Below are 17,558 nucleotides of genomic sequence, written 5' to 3'. Positions count from 1 at the left end.
GGGGATTTCTCCGGCGTTTAGGGCAGATTAGGCCGCCGATAAATCGTCTGTCGTGTTTGTTCTGATCCCGTTTCCACGTCAACGTGCGGAGTTCTGCGGAATTCTGCGGAATTCTGCGGAATTCTGCGGAGCGCCGAGCAAATGAGGAGTTTAAAGGGGCAGAACTGAAATAAAGCCACCCCTCCTGGCTCCCTCGCCACTGTGACCCCAGCAGAACGAGGCGCCTTCCGGCCCGCCGGGACCTTATGGAGCCTCTGGAAGCCAGCGGCCGGAGGCCGGAGGCCGGAGAGCCTCTTGTGTAAATGGAATGTGAAAACTGCACCTTTTTTTTTTCAATAAAGTGTCGAGAGTCCGCCGACGGACAGACGCTCATCAAGCAGCAGCACGGACCTGTCAATCACCCCACAGCCAATATGGCTCCAATGACACAGCCGTCAGTCACCTGAGGGGGAGGGAGGGGGAGGAGGGGGACACATGGTCCCGGCGGGGCTGCGATGAGGAGCAGGAACCGGCGATGGAACTGCTTCCTGCTTTAGTCCCTGAAGAGGAGGAGAAGATGAGGAATGGGAGAGGATGAAGAACAGGGAGGTGCTGCATCAGAGGTCCGCACACGGAACCGGTGATGATCGGTGGACAGGCTCGTCCTGTCCTCGTTAGCAGCATTGTTAGCTAACCCGGCTGGTGCTTGGTGGACGGGCTCGTCCTGTCCTCGTTAGCATTGTTAGCTAACCCGGCTGGTGCTTGGTGGACGGGCTCGTCCTGTCCTCGTTAGCGTTGTTAGCTAACCCGGTTGTTGCTTGGTGGACGGGCTCATCCTGTCCTCGTTAGCGTTGTTAGCTAACCCGGCTGGTGCTTGGTGGACGGGCTCGTCCTGTCCTCGTTACCATTGTTAGCTAACCCGGTTGTTGCTTGGTGGACGGGCTCATCCTGTCCTCGTTAGCGTTGTTAGCTAACCCGGCTGGTGCTTGCTGGACGGGCTCGTCTCGTCCTCGTTAGCATTGTTAGCTAACCCGGCTGGTGCTTGGTGGACGGGCTCATCCTGTCCTCGTTAGCATTGTTAGCTAACCCGGCTGGTGCTTGGTGGACGGGCTCATCCTGTCCTCGTTAGCGTTGTTAGCTAACCGGCTGGTGCTTGGTGGACGGGCTCATCCTGTCCTCGTTAGCATTGTTAGCTAACCCGGCTGGTGCTTGGTGGACGGGCTTGTCCTGTCCTCGTTAGCGTTGTTAGCTACCCGGCTGGTGCTTGGTGGACGGGCTCGTCCTGTCCTCGTTAGCATTGTTAGCTAACCCGGCTGGTGCTTGGTGGACGGGCTCGTCCTGTCCTCGTTAGCATTGTTAGCTAACCCGGCTGGTGCTTGGTGGACGGGCTCGTCCTGTCCTCGTTAGCGTTGTTAGCTGGTGCTTGGTGGACGGGCTCGTCCTGTCCTCGTTAGCGTTGTTAGCTAACCCGGCTGGTGCTTGGTGGACGGGCTCGTCCTGTCCTCGTTAGCATTGTTAGCTAACCCGGCTGGTGCTTGGTGGACGGGCTCGTCCTGTCCTCGTTAGCGTTGTTAGCTGGTGCTTGGTGGACGGGCTCGTCCTGTCCTCGTTAGCGTTGTTAGCTAACCCGGCTGGTGCTTGGTGGACGGGCTCGTCCTGTCCTCGTTAGCATTGTTAGCTAACCCGGCTGGTGCTTGGTGGACGGGCTCATCCTGTCCTCGTTAGCATTGTTAGCTAACCCGGCTGGTGCTTGGTGGACGGGCTCGTCCTGTCCTCGTTAGCATTGTTAGCTAACCCGGCTGGTGCTTGGTGGACGGGCTCGTCCTGTCCTCGTTAGCGTTGTTAGCTGGTTCTTGGTGGACGGGCTCGTCCCGTCCTCGTTAGCATTGTTAGCTAACCCGGTTGTTGCCTGGTGGACCTGGGAATCCAAAAGCTTGCTTTATTTATTAGGATTCCATCTCTTCTCTCCATCCTCCCTCTCCACCCTTGTTCCTTTATTATGGTTCGATCGTCAGGAACTTTGTTTCTGGATCAAGCCTGAGCAGCAGAGTCGGACAGTAAATTGGCACTTCTGTTGCTTTAGCCCCCCCAGTCCCCGCTCCCGTGACCCCGCTGCATCTTTATTAAATGCAAAATGAGGAGAAAAAACACATTTATTGGAGACAAAAACCAGCCTGATGTTACGGCTCAATTTGGGATTTTTACGCAGTAATGATGTGTAATCATTGGACATGATTAGCCCGAGAGGAGGGTGAATTGTGATTATTGTGAGGGAATGGAAAGAGGGGGAGGAGTGTGTGTGTGTGTTGTGTGTGTGTGTGTGTGTGGGGGGGGGGGGGGGGGGGTTCAGAGAAAAGCAGAAGGTAAGATGAGCTAATTGGCTCCCTGTGCAGTGAAACGGCCCCATCCATCCTGTTAGCTTTATTAAGACGTGTCCTTCATTAGGTCAGGACAACGGGGGGGGGGGGGGGGGGGGGGGGGGGGCGGAGCAAGTGTCTGCATGCATGTTTACAGTTGGGGGGGGGGCATGTTTATATATGCCTCTGTAGCAACGTGAGAATGAGAGGAACCAGAGACACCAACGGAGAGCGAAATGAGACTGTGTGTGTGTGTGTGTGGTGTGTGTGTGTGTGTGTGTGTGTGTGTGTGTGTGAGACTGTACTCAGACTGAGCCTCCTTCTTTATGTACGCTGTATCGACACGCTTTGAGCACACGCGGGCCCCCGCCCGGGCGCCCCCGGTGGCCCCCCCGGCGCCGCTTGATGGACGGCGGACGGCTGTGACCTTTTCGCTTTATCTGCCGAGGCGAAAGTGTCGCACGTCGTCATACAGTCGGATAAAAAAATGAAGTGAGGTCCGACGTGACATTCAGCATCCCGCGCGAGCTTTGTGTCAATGTCACCAGAGACACGGAATAAAAGAATCACACACACACACACACACAACACACACACACACACACACACACACACACACACACACAAACCTGTTAAAACTCCATTTATTGTTGGAACCAAACTAGCCTGTCCAACCAACGGCTCCAGGAATGACAAGGACTGTATAAAAATCCCATCTGGGGACTTTAAAAGCTCGTAATAAGACCGTGAAGTGGAGCTTTTCCCCGCGCTCTCCTCGCCACGGCCCCCGGAGAGTAATGGCGCCCGCTGTCACAGTCGGCCCGCGCGTCGGCCGTCGCTAATCATTTCCTCTTTGTGATGAAAAGTCAGTGAATCATTTTGGAAATAATTTGTTTCCGTGTTCTCTCCACTGTAATTATCAAGTGCGTTACGGGAAAAAAAAAAGCGCTTCGGGCGGCGCCGGGGCTCCGGATGCTTTGGAGCAGGAAAGACGTATACGTGGAACGCCGGTGAAACAGGAAAGTCCAATTTCCGGTGTGTGTGTGGATGTTTGGGGGCTGCTGTTAGTCCAGCAGAGCTGAAAAGAACCTTTTGGTGCCGTTTGGGCCGGACCTCTACTTACAAACGTCTCTACATGCGAATTTTTCTGGTTACGAAGTGTCTCAACGGGAAAAATATTCCTCTTGTTACGAAGGAAATTTCAGGATACGAAGGTCAAAAATACGCTACCGCTGCTACTCGCAGCTCGTGGAGTTTAGCAAACACAAACATGCTAGTAGCTGCTCTGCCATTAGCTATCGCCTAGCATCTTCCTGTTCCCATTGGCTATCGCCTAGCATCTTCCTGTTCCCATTGGCTATCGCCTAGCATCTTCTGTTCCCATTGGCTAGGAGGGACGTCAATATGTACAAGTTTGTGTGTATCCCAGCGTCGCCTTTGTTTCACTTTTATTTGTTGTGGGTGTTCGTATGTTTGTCCATTAGGTGGCGGTGTTGCCACAAGTGTTAACATTCGTTGCTAGTAATGACGGCTAATGTAAGATTAGCCTGTAATAAAGTTGATTTTGTTCCTGGAGAAGCCTTGCACTGAATTCCTACATTTATTGTGCAGTAATCTCATTGTAACATGTATTTGTTACATGTTTTGATGCATTTTTATGATTTATTAAAAAAAATATGTCCGAATTTTTGGGGGCTTGGAACGGATTAGGGCATTTACATGGAAAACACGTCTCTACTTATGTAATTTTCAGGTTAGGGAAACAATAAAATTCATAAGTAGAGGTTCCTCAGTATCTGCGCGCCCCCCCCTGATAGCGCCGCGGCGCGCAGATAAGAGCGCGTCTGTTCCGCACCATTTGGCTGCGGGGAGGATAATGAACGCGAGATGTGTTACTTTGTCGCTGACGCGTCGCCGTCTCGCCAGCAACACTCGGCCCCCGCACGCTCACGCCGGCGCCTGAACAAACAGCAGAACAAACATGAAGGTGAACCCGCGCGCCGGGCGGCCGTGGGCAGCAGCAGGAGCTTCTCTCGTCTCCAACCTGCTCGTGCATGATTGAGGACATTGTTTCCAGCGCACGCGCCTCGTCGGCGAGCAGCGGGTCCGCGGGTCGCCTTCAGATTCCTCCCTCATTCGTTTATTCTCCTCTGGAATGAGCTTAGCTTCAACACGGGCGCCTCGATCCTCCTCCTCCTGGTGTTCTCCTCCTCGGATCTATTACATCCCATATTCTAGCTGCTGATTTGCCTCCGCAGTCACAACGGTGTAATATAGCGGCCGCGCCGCGCGCAGCGGTTTCTCCTGTCGGGATCTTGAGGGAAATTAAAAAGGCGGCGCAGTCGCACGCGTCCTCGGTGGATTCAGTTGTGCAAAGAAGGGAAATTGTCATTAAAGTAAAAAAACAACAGCAGGCGTGTTGACGCCGAACTTTTTGCTCTTTAAACGGCGCCGCTGCGGCGCTCCAATTGCTGCTTCTTGGCGAGAGCTTGGCCCGGCGTGGCTAAAGGTTAGCGCGTGGATTTGGGATATTAAAAGATGGCGCGCTTAATGTTTGAGCACGTTTGATGGGTTGGGGGGGGGGGGGGGGGGGTGCCAAGACCTCCCAGATGCTAAAGCTAAACACGCGTCTGTGGTTGAAGCACCTCGATGGAGAGTCCTTCAGCTGCAGTCCAACTCCATCGGTCCGTCTCCATGTGGACCACCAGCGCACAGAAGTGCGTAGGAGGACGGGGCAGCTTGGGGGGCCGGGAGGGGGGTCGCTGCCCCCTCCCAGGAGGGGGGTCGCTGCGGATGATTTGTTCTCAGTTTATTCAATTAAAAGAGAGTCAACGTTGGCAGAGAGCAACAGTGGCGTCGCTAAAGCTCCCCCGCTGCTTCCGATGCTGGCTGCCGACTAAATAAACACGATAAATGCAGTGGAGCCTCCGGGGGGGGGGGGGGGGGCTCCTGGGGGCCGCGGAACGGAGGCGTGAGCGCGAGCCGCCGACAAATATATGCTGGCGACGGACCAGAGCAGGTGTGTGTTTACGCGTGTGGCGGCTCCGCGAGCGGAATGCCGAACAGCTGATTAGCTCCCTCCAATCTTCCCTCCACGTTTGCGTCCCGCGTGTGGAAAATCGACAGCTGCCCCCCCCGGCGCGGGGGCCTCTGAGGGACGGGCGAAGTATCCGTCGGCACGCGCGCTCACGCCCGCGCCCCCCCCCCCCCCCCCCCCCACGCCCGGGAGGAGGGGGCCGACCACTGAACACGACAGATTTTCACACCCAGCGGGACCATTAGCGGCGCGGCTGGAGAACCAGCAAACTTCCACCCTCATCAGCGTCACAGACGCGCGCACGTGCTTCCAGCACAGCTGTAGAGTGTGTGTGTGTGTGTGTGTGTGTGTGTGTGTGTGTGTGTGTGAGGACACCAATGGAGGCCAGAGCCCAGAGCTCCTGTCCTGGTCCCACAGGTGGATCCTCACCAGGAAGCTCCTCCTCCTCCTCCGACCTTTGCTGACTCACCGTTCCGGCGTTTCCCATGATGCAGTTCTGCTCGGCTTCATCCCATCCTGATGTTCCACCTTTGCTGTGATTTCCCTCCGGAGCCGTCGCACATGAGGAGAATTCCCTCTGCGACGCGTTAATTACTCTTATGAAGTTTCCCCACTTAACAGCTTAACTGTGGTGAGGATGAGGTTTGGGATGGACCAGGACCAGGACCAGGCCGAGGTCCGATCGCACATGAGAAGGCTGCCGTTCTCAGCTTAATACGGGCGCCGCCGCCGCCGCTCGCCTGATGCTTCCATTATTACCGGTGCTGCCGGGCTCTTGAAGGTCCGGGACCTCCTTCCTCCGTCTCAAATTACCTGCTTTGATCTTTAATGTCCTTTTGATGTCTGTGTAATGTGATATTCTTTTGCATTTCCTCCGCCGGGGCTTCAGCCTCGCTCTGATTGGCCGTGGCGTGGCGCTCTAAAACACACATCTCAGATACCGCTCCCAGCGCCGGGGTCAAGCGTGACCTTTGACCCGACTCCCATGCAGCGGCGGGGTTAAAGTCGGCGTTCTGCTGCGCCCCCCCCAACCCCCCCCCCCCCCCCCCCCGCTGTGTGGGCTGATTCCGAGATAGCGCCGATGAGCCCCCGTGAGCCCTTAATGAGACACAGATACTCATCACAGATCAATGGCGCCGTCACCCTCGCGCCCGCCGTCCTGTGGGCAAACGACTGCGCACGTGCGATACGGCGCGCTCCGTTTGCCCCCCCCCCCCCCCGTGGTGTCCTCTCCTTCTCCCTCTTATCTCTCCCATCTTAGATAAAAGCACAGCGCTCACCGCTGGGGGGCGATTAGTCTCGGCCGTGTCGGAGCGGCGTTTCTGGGCCCCGCCCCCCTCGCCTCCCTCCGTGGCAGGCGTGGAATTAACCCGCGCGGCGGCGGGAAGAGCGGGAAGGCCCCTCAGAGCCGCTCTTTTATCTGAGTTTTGCATCTGCTCAGCCACATTGTTCTCCCCCCACCCCCCCCCCCATTCCCAAAGGATCCGGTTTTAACGGGGCTCCGCGCTGTCGGGGCAACGTTCCGAAGCTGCAACTTTCAGGTTGTGATGCGGATCAATACGGTTTGGCTGCATTATTCCGACTCTGCCTTTGATCTGCCATACATATTTATCCCCGACGGCTGGTTTCCAGACTCCAGATCTCAAAGTCACGAGTTCACCCGAAGCCGCGTTTATAAATATGGATCCGGACAAAGCCCGGAATTCTGAATATCAACGAGCGCGCGAGCCTCTTGCTGCTCACATGTTGCTAACAGCTTCTGATTTCCTCCATTAGTTTTGCTTTTATCGCATTCACTACGCTTTCATCTTTTTTTCTTTGATGTGCTGCACGCGGGGGTCCAGATGTTCCGGGCAGGAAATGAATCGCTCCTGCGGTTCAGAGGAGGTCCGTTTAGGATTTGGGATTATTCTCACACGCTGATCGGCGTTTTCGACCTAGACGCTACTTTAGCGTGTTGGCTAACGGCGCCTTTGAGGAGGTGTTATCGTCAAACCGAGCGTGGACGAGGGGAAGCCTGAGTAGCAGATCCGGATCGGAGTGTAAATCATCTGGCTCATCCCTCCCGTCCCCCAGTCTCCCCGCTCGTAGTAGCAAATACCAGCACGATAGATCATTCTGACAGTTTAATCCCGACGCCTGATTATCAGTCAATTTGATAATTATCTCATCCAACCACCCAATTAATGTGTTCTATATTTACAGTGGTCGCCCAGCTAGCTCAGCGGCGCCGCGTCATTTATCGAGCGTCAGACGCCCGAGGAGTCGGGAGCGACGCCCGTGTCTCCGTCACATGACCCGTCACATGACCCGTCACATGACCCAACTCTGTGTTCTCCGCAGACGACGTGCCCCCCTACTTCAAGACGGAGCCGGCCCGGAGCCAGCTCAACCTGGAGCGCAACAAGGTGGTGCTGACCTGCATGGCGGAGGGAAGCTGGCCCCTGGAATTCAAATGGATCCACAACAACACGGAGCTGACGCGCTTCTCGCTGGAGTACAGGTCAGGAAGTTCGCCGCCGCCGCGTGGGCGCCGCCGCCGCTGACGCGCTAGACACGGGGAATGCTACGCATAAACAACACCTGGCACCCGGGTTTTCCGGGCTTTTTTCCTGACTTCCAGCATTCCCCAACTTGTGTAACGTGGCAAACGTGGGCTTATCTGAGGGGGGGGAGTCTGCGCGGGTGTGAAGGGAGCGCCGGAGGAGTAAACCGGGGTCCGTCCGATGCTGATAAGAGCGGAGTGGGAGCGCCGAGGTCAGAGGGCCGGGAGTGACAAACACGTGTTCTAACCATTGATTAAAGTGGCCCAGCCCGCCGGCGCCGCAGCACCTCATTGGTTTTTTGTCGTGTGACCGATGGCGTGATGGAGCGGCCGATTTAACGAGCGGCCCGCCAACAAAGCTGCGGCGCTCCGGTCGGGTCGATGCGTCGCGCTGCGTCAACAAGCCCCCGTCTGGCAAATGATTTCCTTTTTGTTCCTACTGGGTCAGTTTAAGGGGGGCGGAAAAGCCTCAAATCCCACCTCCATGGTCAACGTTAGAGCCCGGACGGAACCAGAGGAAACCCGGCTGCTCAGGCTAGCATCGCTCGCTAGCCCCGCTCGCTAGCACCGCTCGCTAGCTCAGCGCGTTGGGGGGCCCTTCCCTCCCTGCAGCCGTAGTAAATGCAAACAAGACGTAAACAACCTGAAATCCATTCTAATTAATCAGCTTCAACCGCGCTCTGATTGGCCGACAGGCGGCGTTCCGGCGCCGCCGGACCTGTCAGGCAGCGCCGGAACGCCACAGAAAGGAGGTTTTTATCTCCAAGGACAGGTGGAACAAGTGCCCGCTCACACGCAGAGTGTATCCATTTATTTCCTGCTGTATTCCAGCCACTTCCTGCATGCTGATGGCTTTCTCGCGTGTGTGTGTGTGTGTGTGTGTGTGTGTGTAAACACAGATTCTTATTCTCCACGAGTGTTTGAGCAGAGCGGACCCCATATTAATGAGGTGGTGCTCCAGGTCCCGAGTGCTGCTTTAAATATTGACACAGCGTGACTTGACCTTGTGTCCTCTGGCAACTGATCAATACCGCTCTGAGCGTGCACGTGTGTGCGCACGCGCACGTGTGTGTGTGTGTGTGAGGCCATTGCTATTCAACGTGTGCCTCTGGGTGCGCGTGTGTGGTGAAAGTGAGACAGACCCAACGATAAGGGAGTCGGCGGTACCGATCGGCGACGCCAGGGAGCGAGCAGGTCACATGACCTCATGGCGTTCCCCCGACCGCGTCACATGACCTCATGACGTCCCCCGAAGCCGCGGTCATGTGGCAGCGTCTGTTCGGAGCGAGGGTGGCGCGATGATTACCAACACCCTTACAGATGTTTCGTTCCTGTTTTTGGATGGGGAGTCACAATCTGAGCCCTCCTCGCGGGACAGCGCCCCCTGGTGGAGGCTCCTGTTATCTGCCGCCTTATCAGCCAGACGCTGATTCTCCTTCTGGCATCCAAGATTGCAATATGGCCACGTCCTCCTGGGGGTTCACCTGGAACACCAGCAGCAGCGCCGCAGCAGCTTAATTAAGTGTCTTAATTAATGGGTAAACCTCTGGAGTCTCTGCTGACTGGCAATAAAACAGGAGGCTCAACAAACAACCGAATGAATAACAACAGGAAGTCATCTCATCTAGAATTTGGTCACAGAATCGAAACACAAAACAGCGCCTAGCAAGCGGCTAATTCATCCAGCAAAAGAGGTTTTTTCCTCGGCCAACTGCTTAGAAATTTCCCTCCTGCGGTAAAAATACGGTTATTTATGTTTTGCGAGTGTTCAGACAGAGACGCCGACAGGTTTCGCCTGAGAGCGAACGTAGATTTACGGCTCCCCGCTCTCCCGATCTGGCCTTCATCTCTCTTCTTTCGCTTCCATCCACTCGTACCTGAAGAGCCCCCTGAGCAGGAGGGGCTTTTTAAAAAATTTAATTTAACTTTGAACAGATAATTTCATGGTCTCTCTGAACAAATTACCACAGGTGGGTGCGATTCTACCCCGCGTCTGCGGGACGAGACGATAAATTCGGCTCTCTAACGAGATGGAAATGAGGCGGACGCGGAGGCTAAAGGGTGGCAACCGTGGCCTGCTGTGATATCCAGTCTTGTGAGGACATTTCTGAGCCACCTAGTCAACTCGGGGGGGGGAAATAGTAAATGAGCTCCTGTATATTTCTCTTTTATACGTTTTTAAGCGCTAGCAATGTAAATGAGAATTTCCAAGCTAGCATTAGCACGTGCTAAGTGATTTGGATCTTGAGGATTTTCTGCCAGGAACAAAAACGACACCTTTACTGGAATGAAGGGAGAAAGGGCAATTAAACCATGAGGTGGGGGTCGGGGGGGGGGGGGGGGGGTGTCCTTGTGTGTGTCTCATTAAGTTTTAGTATTGTTGCACCGTTCTCGCAGGTGCTGCAGATGCACCTGTGGCGGTTTTGGACGCGTGTTGAAGCGCTAGCAAAGCTAACAGGCGTGACGTCGTGTCGCTGGGAGTTTACTGCAGCTAATTTTCCGGCGTTCCCTCGCCCCCCCCATCACTCCGTCGGCCCGCCACTCCTCTGTTTAATCATTTCTCCTGAGTGGGGCTAATTAAAGGGGATCTGACAGAGCGCGCTGACCACGGGAGCATCCATCACTCTCTGTCCCGCCCCCCCGCCGAGCGCCCCAAACTGCTGCCGACACGGACAGCTCCGCGGAAAGGTTAATGGGATTCATTATATAAAGGGACGGGAAAGAGCGGCTAAAGTCACCCTGAGGGCTCCCAGCAGGCCTCCGCCAGGTTAAACGCCGGCTCCGCCTCTCAGACCCCCCCCTGTGCTTCTGCTCCGCCCAAACTGTCCACCGCTCACAAGCCCCGCCTTCCACCACACCCTTATCTGACCTCCTCCCACATCCGTCTTAATTTGGTTTATGGGACGTATGAAAGAAGTTTTGCGTCGTTAATAAAGCTCCTGATTAGTTGATTAAGCCTGAACAGACTTTGGGCAGAAGCTCGTTTGGTCCCCGGAGTCGGACCGGCGCCGCCGCTAATGAGATCCGAAGTCGCCTCTTTCCTTTCGGGGGAGATAATAAACATGTGGCCGCTTGTTACGCAGCTTCAGCTTTTGTCCTTTCGCCACTTTCAACGCGCAGAAACATTCGCGAGGAATCAAATTAGCCGTCGCGGCTAATAAGCGCTGCCAACAGAGGCTAGCTGGAGAGACATTAGCACGTTAGCTGATTTCGTATCAGAGGCCATTTTTTGTTTACAGATTAGAGCATCACAGGTCTTCATTTCCCTCAGCTCTGCGTCCAAAAGAGACTTTTCCTTCAACAAACCCAGCTAGCTTCCGCGTTTTAGCGACACGAGCGACGCTACGCGGCCGCCGTTCCCGCCATCCTCACCATTTCTCCGTCTTTTCCTCTTTCCTGACCTGCTCGGTTGCTCTCTTCTTTCGTGCCTCCTCACTTGCACTTTCTCCAAACGCCAGAGCAGAAAAGGAACCGCGACTGCCGCGGGGTTACTATAGAAACAAGCACTTCTTAGCAATAAGAAGTGCACTTTGCTGCCTCGACAAGCCTCGCCTCACTCAGGAGGTCTCTGCTTTGACAGGAGCGCGGAAACGTTCCCAAAACTGGAATTAAAGGCGTACGTCTCGCCGCATGCTAACCCGAAACGAGCATTTTAGCATGCGGACGCCATTAATTAGCTCCTGAAAGAGAATTACAAAGATGAAGCAAAAGGGACAAATATCCGTGGAATTGATCCGTGGTGTCGGTACTTTGGGAACGGTCAGGAAAGGCTCTTTGGAGCCGAAGTTGGTTTTCCTGATTTCGAACTGAAAAATCCCCGTTACAACAAAGGTTTTTCTCTTTGTGAAACAGAAGAAATGTCCGCAGATTTCTCTCGCTCTCTTGAGGACTTGTTTTGGCTCTTTCCCCCTCACCGAAACCTTGTTTTCACGTCTTTCTTGTGGGTTTTCCGGGATTTCCCAGCATGGCCGCAGCATCTGGGAAGCGTTGCGGTGTTATTTTTAACCGGTGGAAGCAGCAAAACATCAGATATTTCCCCGGTCTCCTTGGATTTTAGCTCGTCTGACAACCTTTCAGTAGTTTTATGCATCATTTTGGCACCTTTTAACGTGCATCCAGAGGGAAACAGCAGGTCAAATAAACGCCACGCTGCCCCCACATGGCCAGGAGGCAGTACTGCATCTCTCTGCAGGTGTGTGTGTTCTACCTGTGCGTGACGGTGTGTGTCTTTGGGGAGCTCCTTAACTGTGTTTGTCTCTGGAGCATCATTATGATGTGAATAAACAACAGCTAAACAGCGGTCTCGGCGCGCCCCCGATCCTTCATTACATTCCAGCTTTTGTGTGTTTTTGTGCGTTTTCAGCACTTAAACGCACACAAGTGTGCAGAGGCTCCGTGTTTGTGCTTCCCATTTAGTCTTAATTAGTCTTTCAGCTCACTGTGATTCACAAGAGCCCCTCTCCCGTGTGTGTGTGTGTGTGTGTGTTAAAGGTACGTGATCCCGTCTTTGGACCGCTCCCACGCCGGATTCTACCGCTGCATCGTGAGGAACCGAGTGGGCGCCCTGCTGCAGAGACGCACCGAAGTCCAGGTGGTCTGTGAGTATCAGCGCCGGAGGCGGGTCTGAGGATGGATGAAGGGGCCTAGGCGTGTATGGGTGTGTGTGTGTGTGTGTGTGTGTGTGTGTGTGTGTGTGTGTGTGTGTGTGTGTGTGTGTCTGAAGGACTTTTCGGGGACGGTCCAATCAAACCCAGACAGCTGTTCCTCCGTCCTCGTTAGATTGATATTGTCGCGCCGATTGTTTTCTCCCGTCTTTAATTTTAACGCCGCCGTTGTTTACTCGTCCTCCAGCAGCTGTCGTCCCGTGGCGAGCGGCCCCCGGTGGGCGGCGTGCTCGCTCTCTGCGGAACGTCTCCCATCGCCGCCGCGGCGGCAAACTCTGACAGTCAGAGCCGCTCCCCCCCCCCCGCCGAAGTGTTTTGCCCAATTGCCCTACATGGCGTTGCCGTGGCGACCGTTCGGGGGCGTCGCCCGTGAGGCTGAGTTAAGGGCGCCGCTGGAAGCAGCAGAGGGGAGAAGTTCCCCGAGGGACGAGGACGCCACGGTCCCACCTGCAGATCAAAGCCGGGATTAGTTCGACTCCCAGATTTTGTCGACGCTCCGAAGCGCCGTCCAGATTACCTCCTTTGAGCGGAGCGCCAGGAAGAGCGGCGATCGATGCGCAGGAGCAGTCGGACACGGACGGGTCGGAGCCCCGCTGGCTGATCCCGGCGTTTCCCGTGGAGGTTGTTAGTTCTAAACCCGTGTTTGATGTCACATCAGCAGTGCTTCGGGAACGCTGAATGAGTCATCCCATCCCCTATGGGCGCCATGGCAACTCCAGGGAGCAGCTCGCAGTTGCTTCCAAAAAAAAACGGGACAAACTTCGGAATCACAAGCTCACGCCTGCTTCCCTGTCTTTGCAGTTATGGGAAGCTTCGAGGAGGGCGAGCGAGCCCAGTCCGTCTCCCAGGGAGACGGCGCCGTGGTTCCGGCGCCGCGCATCCGCAGCTTCCCCCAGCCGCAGGTCACCTGGTACCGGGATGGACGCAAGATTCCTCCGAGCAGCCGCATGTGAGTATCCGCTGTGGGTGGGAAGCTGCCGACAGGCTCCGTGGACGCCCCCACGTGCACGTGCACGTGCACGGCCCAGGAGCACGTCGCACCTATTTTAGTCTCATAATAGCACCGAGAGTTCGATACGAGCCGGCGGCGGCGCCGCGACCGCGCCATCTCAGTTCTCTCCTTCCCGATGTGTCGGCAGCAGGTTCGGAATTTTTTCCCCGGATTGGAATTTTGGCACCAGGAGGCAAAGGTGAGGTTTTGACCTCGGGGGGCCCGGCGACATCGTTAACCGTCGATCCCAACAGGCGGAGCAAAGGCTGGTCCCCGTTCCAGCCAGGATCGGGGTCGCGGGCCAAACCGAAATTCCGAAACGTGACAGATGCTCCAAAATGCCGTGAGCGGCAGGAGGAGCCCCGCCCTCGCCCTTATAAGGCGTCTGTAATCACACCCTGACCCCCGGACCGGGCGTCGTTAAGAGAAAGGTCAAAGATCCGTGATGGGAGCCGGCAGGGAGGTCATTGTTAGCAACGTTAGCATCGCTTGAGTAATGACGGACAATCGCTCCGGCCTCCATCAGCCTCCCGTTCCTGTCGTTCCTCGCTGCCTCTCTCTTCCCCCCCCCCCCCCGACTCCTTTGGTCGCTATTATCTGCCCCCCCCCGCTGCGTGCGCTTCTTCTCTTCCTGCCCTCCAGCTCTTGGAATGTTAATTCCGTGCGCGCTACCAAGGTCAGTGCGAGCGATAACTGCTGCCCTTCTCTTTTAGCTTTCCACTGAAAATCTGTTAATTGAATTTGACTCCGCGAGCGCTGATACCGCGGTTGGTTTGAAGGAGACGGCGCCGGTCGTGATGAACGCCGCCCGACCGGCGCCGTTTGGGCTCAGCTCAAGCAGACAGAAAGTCCTGGCAGCAGGAAGACCACCGTGAGGTTCTTGTGCTCCCGGAGACGATCAGCAGATCTGGAGGCTCCTGCTGCCTCTGCTCAGGTGTTCCCAGGTTCCTCAGGTGTTCTCAGGTGTTCTCAGGTGTTCTCAGGTGTTCTCAGGTGTTCTCAGGTGTTCTCAGGTGTGCTCAGGTTCCAGAACCACCATGAACGGACCCGGTCAGCAGGTTCTCAGGTTCAGAACGCCGCCGCACTTGATGACAAGTTCTGTTTTTTCCCTCTTTTCAGTCTTTTATGGGCTCCAAAACTCCGATTTTCTTCTGTTGAACGATTAAACGGGACTATTTTCGACGCCTTCAGCCCCCCTGAGCAACAGAACGCCACACTCCCCCCCCCCCCCCGCTGCTCCTGGTCCCTTTTGTCTGGCTCGCTCGCTCTCTTTGTTCCATGTGGCCCAACTGTTGTTCTCGGCGTGCACGCCAAACCTCATGCACTCTTTTTGTCCGCACGCCCACCAGCTCGCCACTTCTCCCTGGAAGGTTCCGGGGCGGGTTCACGGCGCCGCGTCCTTGTTCGGTTCCACCTGACGTCGGCGGTGATGGAAGTCAAAGAGAAAAAGGCCCGGTTGGGCCCCAGAGGTCGTTACTCCTCCTTTATTGAACGGGACTCTGCTGGCTGGGATCCTTCTCTTTCAGCCGGGGTGATTTGTTGGGTTATTCCGGAGACGTATTCCGGTGTCTAATCAAAGTTTCCTCCGGTAAACACATTCAGGCTGCGCTCGCGTCCTCTCCACGGCTGCTTTTCTCTCCCAGAAACCTTCCGCTGACACCCAGACGCGGATTTATCTGCATCCACTGAGCATAAGGGTCCATTAAGAGGCAGCAGAACAGCGTGTGACCTGCAGGAGGCGGTGGGAGGACGGCCCGGCTCGCCGACGCATCGCTATTCCCCGGAGCAACCCGCCGAGGCGACGGATCCATTAATGGTCCCCGCTCGGGTCCTGTCCGTCTGCCATGGATTCCCCATTAGTCACCGCAGCCCGGCGTTCCTTCCTCTACATTTTCCTTCCAGAAAGTTGCCCAACGTTTGTCAGACCCACGGCGCTGAAGTGGTCCGTCAGAACCGGCGGTTGGAAGCACTCTGGCCTCTCTAGGGATTAAAAAAAAAAAGGCCTTGACTTTATTTTTGTGTCAGCGTGTGACCTCTGGGGGGGCGGGGGGGGGCGTCATTTTTGTCCGGTGCCGGTTGCTTTTCTCGGCACTCACCCAGCTGTGACCACCAGGGGAGCGGCTCCACGCTAACGGCGAGCTCCAAATCTCCGGCTCGGACCCCCGGTGGGAAAACAAGTGGCTGCTTTTACGAGCCACACCTTCCCTCCTCTCCTCCATCCACGACCTCCTCGGGGGCCGCGGCTTTGTTTTGTTTGTCTGTTTTTTGTTGTCACGGCAGCGGTGAACTCCTCCTGCTGTTAGCATGGCTGCTATCAGACCCCCGACGTGTGACCCTCAGATGCTGGTGGGTGAGATCCAGTCCCACCAAAACCCTCATATTTTATCCTGAACTGGCTACATGGCTGCAACACAGAGTTAGCGGAGATGCTACAGGTGCTAGCTAGTTAGCAGTGACACCAGGATCCCTGCTACTCCTGATCCACATTCCCATTAGCCCTTGATTACCATGAGATCAACGGAGGCAACATGTCCGCCGCACTTTAGTCGCGAGACGACGCGATCTTAATTAAAAAAGCCGCCCTGGATCTTTGTTTATTTAATTTCTCCGCAAAGCAATTTATTAGCAATAATGAAAATTGTGGAAGGAAAGGAGCAAGTGTCAAATGAGAAATAAAAAGCTCCGCCACTGTTTCTCATCACTATTGATTAGGGCGCTCCGGCATCAGCCCGGCCGTTCCTGGAAATTCTCCCTGCCTGACAAACGTAGCTAAATTGATCCGTGAGGAAGTAATTGCGTGCGAGTCCTGAGGCTCCGCGTGCAGCAGCTCTTCTGAGCAGATGTTCCGGCGTTCCAGCAGGCAGCGACGCTCCGCACGATCACAATAATAATCATGATAAAGGGAATCAAGATGGGATGAGGCGGAGGAAGAGGCAGCCACATAAACGATGGTGCCAGAGGGAGACGGACACACGTGTGCACATGCTCGTCCAGCGTTCCCACGTCCGTTGCGTCATAAATCCCCGGGAGCGTGGGGACGAGAGACAGTCAAGGACAGGGAGAGAGAGGGTTTAATGAAAAGGCAACAAAAGCAGAAGCAAACACGCGCTAATTAGCCATTAGCTAACTTTTAAAATGTCTTGCTGCTTCATTAGCCGCTGCTTACTGATGGACGAGCCTGAGCCAGGCACAAGCAATCATTCCAGGAAACACGGATTATAATCCAACGATCCAGGCGAACGTTCCGGGTGAACGAGCTGACAGGAAGTGCACCTAGACGGTCGGGAACAGGGCCGCCGCGGGTCTAAAAGGGGATTTTTAAACCGGTGTTGCTCCATGTGACTCGCCTGCCTCACACTCGTGTCAAACACTTCCTAAAGCGGCAGCTAGCGTCCTCCTTTTTTTTCCCGGGAAGCGCGGCAGCTCTTTGGACACTTCCGTTCTGCCCTTCATCCCAGCAGGCTTCCATAATTCATGGCTGTGTGTCCAGGATGTCACCGCTTCGGCGGACCGGCATTAAATATTCACCACAGATCATAAGCAGCAGCCGCTGAGCTCTGCCGGCACCTTTAGGAGAACTCGGCATGCCGGAATCCCAAATGAGGCCGGCCGGCGTGACCGCGGTTCCTCGGAGATCTTTGACAATCCATCACCCCGGAGAGAGATCCCATAAATCTGCTGCCGTAAAGGCTGCCGGCCGAAGCACGTTTCACGGGCGCGCGCGTGCGAGCGCGTCTGTTTTCAGCCGGTTTAACCGGATTCTCCCGGATTCTCGTCACATCCCGGCCTCCTCTGATGAGCCACAGCGGGGACTTCGATCCTCGAATGGAGGAAGTAGATGAAAGAGTGCAGCGGGAGAGTTTTGCTCTCTTTTTTAGAAACAGCCACAACTTTTAAGAAATCAAAGGTTGCTGTTTGTTCATTATTGACCCCCGAGAAAGTTGCTCCCTCGCCGAACTATTCCGAGAGGATCACACGGAAGGAG

At 55.4% G+C, this 17,558-nt stretch overlaps 1 protein-coding gene across 1 annotated transcript in view; it reads left to right on the top strand.

Moving 5' to 3' along the window:
• sdk2b (sidekick cell adhesion molecule 2b) overlaps window positions 1-17,558 on the top strand; it is a 130,699-nt gene that overhangs the window by 83,224 nt on the left and 29,917 nt on the right. The window contains 3 exon segments of the mRNA XM_057058046.1: window positions 7,717-7,876; window positions 12,410-12,516; window positions 13,384-13,531. Coding sequence (XP_056914026.1) covers window positions 7,717-7,876; window positions 12,410-12,516; window positions 13,384-13,531 — 415 coding nt within the window.

The sequence above is a fragment of the Takifugu flavidus genome, chromosome 1, assembly GCF_003711565.1.
Source record: "Takifugu flavidus isolate HTHZ2018 chromosome 1, ASM371156v2, whole genome shotgun sequence".
Classification (NCBI taxonomy): Eukaryota; Metazoa; Chordata; class Actinopteri; order Tetraodontiformes; family Tetraodontidae; genus Takifugu; species Takifugu flavidus.
Note: the sequence above shows the minus strand (reverse complement) of the source record. Positions and strands in the feature narration are given on the sequence as shown.